This window comes from Phalaenopsis equestris, unplaced genomic scaffold (assembly GCF_001263595.1).
Source record: "Phalaenopsis equestris unplaced genomic scaffold, ASM126359v1 Scaffold000839, whole genome shotgun sequence".
In the NCBI taxonomy this organism is placed as follows: Eukaryota; Viridiplantae; Streptophyta; class Magnoliopsida; order Asparagales; family Orchidaceae; genus Phalaenopsis; species Phalaenopsis equestris.
Genome location: NW_018165279.1, coordinates 59760 through 65803, shown reverse-complemented (window position 1 = coordinate 65803; position 6044 = coordinate 59760). Strand labels below are relative to the sequence as shown.

At 33.6% G+C, this 6044-nt stretch overlaps 1 protein-coding gene across 1 annotated transcript in view; it reads left to right on the top strand.

Annotated features, from left to right (window-relative positions):
- Positions 1-337: 337 nt before the first annotated feature.
- Positions 338-6044, top strand: part of LOC110031536 (phosphate transporter PHO1) — a 12598-nt gene continuing 6891 nt past the window's right edge. Inside the window, exons 1-7 of the mRNA XM_020734782.1 lie at positions 338-773; positions 990-1043; positions 1138-1372; positions 1444-1804; positions 2004-2052; positions 4427-4498; positions 5236-5365. Of these exons, the coding sequence (XP_020590441.1) occupies positions 519-773; positions 990-1043; positions 1138-1372; positions 1444-1804; positions 2004-2052; positions 4427-4498; positions 5236-5365 (1156 nt within the window). The 5' untranslated portion in view covers positions 338-518. The remainder of the gene's footprint in view (positions 774-989; positions 1044-1137; positions 1373-1443; positions 1805-2003; positions 2053-4426; positions 4499-5235; positions 5366-6044) is intronic.

Sequence of the window (6044 nt, the reverse complement as noted above, 5' to 3'; positions counted from 1 at the left end):
ATATATTTTGCAGAAAACTTAACTTGTTAAACAAAAGGAGTTTGAAGAGTTTACATTTGGACATTAATCCTCATCTAATCCATCTCCAATATATGACTAAGATCTGATAGGATTAACTTTAGCGATAAAATGTGATAATATATCTCCCTTTGACTTGTTAACATTTCGAGACAATTTTTAATATATTTAATTTTTTTAATATCTGATAAATAGTTAGATAACAGAAAAAATGTTGATGTCAACTCAATATAGGATAAACAAAAGTAAGAATTATGTTTTAAAAAAATTTGAGCTAAAAATTAGGGCTTCTCTCATGCATGAGATCCTTTCGCTGCTTAACTATCCTCCTGTATCCTTCTACCCTCTTCTCCACCTTTTCTTCTCTCTTTAACACTATAAATCCCTCAACTTCTTGGGCCTATCCACCTCCTGTTCTCCCGAAATCCTCACCTGGTTTTTCCTTCCCTGATACTCTCTACCTGCTCTGCTCTCTTGCGAGTAGTAGAGAATAGGGAGAAATGGTGAAGTTCTCGAGGGAATTGGAAGCGCAGCTCATTCCTGAGTGGAAGGACGCATTCGTCAACTACCGCGAGCTCAAGAAGCTTGTCAAGAAGATTAAGATTTCCCTCCATTCACGATCGGACTCCGACGCTGCTGACCCCAGCAACAAAGACATACCCGATTTCGGAATTTCAATCTTCGATAGTTTTCGTGCGCTCGCTGCCGGACTATTCTCCGCATCTTCACGCAGCCATGGCGAATTACCCGTCCCGGTATACCCATTCCCACCATTCCTAAATGATTTTCCCCCTTCAATTTCTCGACCATCATTAGGCCTTCCATTTAAATAATTGGAAACAGAGAAATATCTAGCTCTGGTTTTCTACCGTTTTCCCCTCGCCCTTTTCACCATTTCACTACCCACCACATAAGACGTGACCGCGAAATCTCTCTCATTCCAAATAATCATTACGGTTTATTTCATTCAGGTTGACGAAGATAGCGCGGAGGAAGAGGTACCAGTTCAATCCAGGGAGGAGGAGGTAATTAACTGATAAATCGCTAATCAATCCCGTCCTCTTGAAAAATTTAAGTCTATGGCCTAATTTATAAGTCGAATTTGTGTACAAACAAAAGGAAATCAGTTTTTTCAATAAACTGGAAATAGAGCTTGAAAAAGTGAACAAATTCTACGAGGCCAAGGAAAGAGAGTTCTGCGAGCGCGGGGAAGCCCTAAACAAACAGCTTCAGATCCTTGTTGATTTGAAGAAAATCCTCGACGAGCATCACCGTCGCCGTCAACAGCGGCGATGCTCATCTCCCAATCACGGCGTCTTTCTTGATCTACTGAACTCAACGTCATCATTTTCCGGTAACAAGCCCTGTTTCCCTTTTCTTGTAAGAGACTTGTATGCACTGACATCAACTTCGTCGTCCCCGCAGATCGAACAAGCGAGATATCGGATAGCGCGACATCACCAGATATATCAGAAGAAGTGATCTCCGCACTGGAGAGAAACGGCATCAGCTTCGTTGGGTCCACTCGATCAAAGGCGAAGAAGGGAACAAAGCCGAAGGCTGCGACGATGAGGATTGACATCCCGGCGACGAATGCCACCAAAACCATTTCAGCCATAACGTCAATGGTGTGGGAGGATCTCGTGAATGGAGCTAGAAAGGAAGGCGACTTCGGAGGCGGCGGCGGGGATTACATCAGCCGGAAGAAGATACAGTGCGCGGAGAAGATGATCCGCGGCGCTTTCGTTGAGCTGTACAGAGGTCTGGGACTGCTAAAGACCTATAGGTAAGCTGGCTGAAACGAATTATTTGCTCCATTAGGTTTCCTGCCTCTTTTGGTTGTTGGTGTCACGTGGGTATGATGATCCTTTGGACAGTCGCACCCGCACTTAGAGAACGACATGGCTGTTACATGATTTTTATTTGTTATTTTTTTCTTTTTTCCTAAAGGGGCTTTTTTTTGTTTTTTTTTTTTTTTCTTTCAGCTCACTCAATTTGATTGCCTTCACGAAGATATTGAAGAAATATGACAAGGTAAAAAATTACGATTCTCTCCAGTACAAGTGCCGTTAGAGTATGTTTCAACCCAATTTATGTAATTTTGTATAAATCAGAAATTATGTCGAAATCAAAAGAGATTTAATTAAAATAAATTGAGATTTCCTACAAAAAAAAATATAATGTTTACATATAAAATATAATGGAATTTTTAGTAGGAGGCATAATGATTATTATTATTATTATTATTTTAATAATAATCATCATTATCTTTTAATTTTTATTAACTATTCTTTAAATTAAAATTAGTATTTTAAAAATTTGAGCGGTTCTTCACAAATGATTATTATTTTCATTGGCGATAAATATTTTTTTCTGAATGCAACCGTCGCGCTGTAGCATACTGTTCGACCCTCATGCAGTTATTTGGAAAAACATTTTTTTTTTTTTGTAGCATACTGTTCGCCCTCATGCAGTTATTTGGAAAAACAATTTTTTTTTTCAAAATAGTTGTCGCTTGTCCGCAAGATGTATGAAATGATCAAAACAAAAGAAAACGGATTATAATACTTATTTATATAAGAAATCGTTGGAAAATAATGCGTACTTTTAACACTCTTCCTATGTCTTTCTATATATTTATTTTTAATCACACATAACAGCATGCTGCTTTTGAAGAATCATGTAACGGGAACAGCCAAAATTATTAATTAGATTAGACTTTGATTGATAAAGCCAAGGATACACATAAAAAATTAAGAGAAAAAAAAATTGAAGTGTTCGAAAAAACTGGAAAGATAACAAAGCTGGAAGTTGAAGCATTGAGGAAGAAGTAGAGCATAAGAAAAAGAGCGGTGAAATTTTAATTTTAGGGATTACGAGTATTTAAATCTAAAGAATTTTAAAAAAATTTAAATTATTTTGTTCTTATTATAAAATTAAAAATATAATTAATGTAAAATTTTTTATAAGTGTTTACATTTAAGTAGAAGGAAAAATTTTCAGTTTATTATGTGATATTAAGGAATTAAATAAAAATTTAAGAGTGAAGAACGCCGACCCCAACCATCAAAAACCAACCACTCGAGCAGCTTAATGTTTTTTTTTTTTAAGTTCAGCACATTAAAGAAACATATTAAAAGAAGAAAAAAATTGATAAAACATGCATAATCTTGTTTTTCTCTATCGTTTACTCTATAATTTCCCTATTAAATAAATAATGTTATAATTTTGAAATAGAAAAAAGAAATTTACTTCGAAATTTCTCTCCAAAAATAGTCGGATATCTTATTAGTTAATCCTCGCTTATTATTATTATTTTTCCTTGATGAGATCAGATTAAATGGGATGCATGGCATTTTGTTCCATAGAACATATTAAGTTAGCAAATTCCAGAGAAGATAATATATTCTCTTGAGATCGAATAGATATTTTAGCGCATTATGTGCAAAGACAAGCATAGCTTAACCTTGTAAACATTACTTAAATTCGAAACAAAAGCAACAAACAAATTTCTACGCTATTCCCACGTAGTTTAAAAAGTTAATTCATTGTCGAACTTTATCAATTATTTGTATGCTTGTATGCTTATTCTTTACCGTGGAATTTACTTGAACAAATTAATTGTTTAATAATATGAACACGAGCCGTTGAACATTTGAAGGATACGCTTATCCTGTTATTAATCGGTAGAAATACTTTATAAAAAAGGACTAGCAATGTCAAATAGCTGTAGCCCAAAAATACGGTTGTACAAAAATTGCGGAAGCTATGCGTTCTAAATTTGAGATATATATTGATACCAACCAGCTAGCTAGCAGTTCGTCACATGACTCTCATGACATGCTATTTCCATTCGTAACCGAATGAAAGCAACATAAATTGAAAAGATTTCTGTGTTAACAATCCTAACGTCGTCGGGCTACTTGGCTGATCCACCAAGCTTCCGTTAAACATATACATAACAGAAGTACGTATAAGTGCAAAATTAATTAAGTATGGAATTGATTATTCCCAAAAAAAATAAGAGAAATTGACAATTAGTAATAAGCAGATTTCAATCTTGTGGTTAGTTTAATTTACTTACATAATAATTATTATTATTTTATAGCATGTGATCCCATTTAATAGTGGCGCATTTACTATACATTGAAAAATATTTAAGGAAAAGATATAGCGCATAATTGAATTCTAAAAGATGCTTTCAAAATGGCACGACAGGCACAAAAAAATAAAAAATAAATAAAAATAAATACCTCAGATATTCTCCATAATGAAGTGGAATCATTTTGTGAATGTTAAATTTAAAAGCATTTGGACAGAAAAAAATATTGATAGTTTTAATGGACAAGAATTGACATTGAATAAGTAGGATATAATGCATATGCTGATGCTTGTGTATAATATACAGGTATCGAAAAATCTGGAATCGAGCTGCTACTTAAAGAAGGTGAAGCGATCGCACTTCGTAAACTCTGACAAGGTAAGTGGCGGGCTTCTTTATTTCATTTTTCGCTTTACTTGCGCGATTATGCCCATCCTCATCATTTCTCTAGAATTAACTTTTTTGCTTGCCTTCCCGCACGCTTATAGGCACTAACGCAGAACGATTAATCTCAAATTGGGTCTGCAAATATTTCAAGAAATTTTATATCTAATGCTTAATTCATAGTTATCAACATATTAACAAATGCTATCATTACCTTGAAAATTATTAAGATCGTTGCGTGTAAGCTGCATAGTAATAAAGATCGAAGCTAGAAGAAGTTAAAACAATAATTTTGTTCTCATAGAAAATCAATCCTTACCGAACGTATTAAGGTTTTTCTATTTATTTACAAAAATATCTCGTGAATAATCATTTTTAACCAATGTAATTTTCAAGTATTAATCATTATATTAATATAGCGAGTAGAAAATTTTAAAAACTAAAATAGAAGAAAAGAGAAAAATAGCTCAAGTTGAGGGCCCGGCCGTCTCATTTTGATTTTAAATTTACTATCTAAATAGTAAAAGAACATATATAGGCAGTTAGAATTAATTTCAATTGTTATCCTATCTATCTAAATTTTCTTTTGACTACTGTCCTTTTTTTTTTCCTATTTTTGTATTTTATGTGCAACTTGCCAACGCTGGGAGTTTCACGAATTCGAGTTTCTCTACATAAATAATGAAACTTTGAGACTGATTTAGGAGAATAAATATAATATTACCGTGCAGGTGGTGAAGTTGGTGGACGATGTGGAATCTATTTTCGTCAAGTATTTTGCCAGCAATGACAGGAAAAAGGCAATGAAGTTCCTCCGGCCGAATCAGCCCAAGGAATCCCACGTGATCACCTTCTTCGTAGGTATATAATCTTTGCTTTATACAGCCGATGATTTCTCTCTGCCTGTTTTTTTTTATTTATTTATTATTTTTTTTTTCATACCGACGATTTCTCTTATGCAATACAACAAAGGAGTAATCTTATTTTTTTTACTATTTTTTGTTATAACATGATACTCGAATGATGAAAATATCATTAATTTCGATGTTATTTTGAAGAAAAATTAAATTTTAATGCTTACTAATATATTCTATATGACTAAAACATAGTCATTGGACTGTATTTCAAGAAAACATGCGAGCTTTTTCCTTTTTTCTTCCAAAACTGGGATTAATGAGTAGAAATAGCGGCATTGCTGGGAAAAAAATGGAGTTTCGATAGATATGATGAGATTCTATGCATATCCAGGCACATGCATCTCAGACGCATCAACAATTATATATCATAATATGATACAAAAAACAGGACAGTAATACTTAAGAAAACACCACTCTCTACTAATATATTTTTTTTAAAATAATATTTATGGTCGTCTGATGTGTTAGCCATCAGCATATTGTAGATGGAGGATGCAGCATGGTATTTCTCATCGCCAGTTCTGGGCACGAGCACAGCATAACAATTTTTACTGCTAATCTCATATATAACTATACATATTTATACATACATACATATATATATATATATATATATATATATA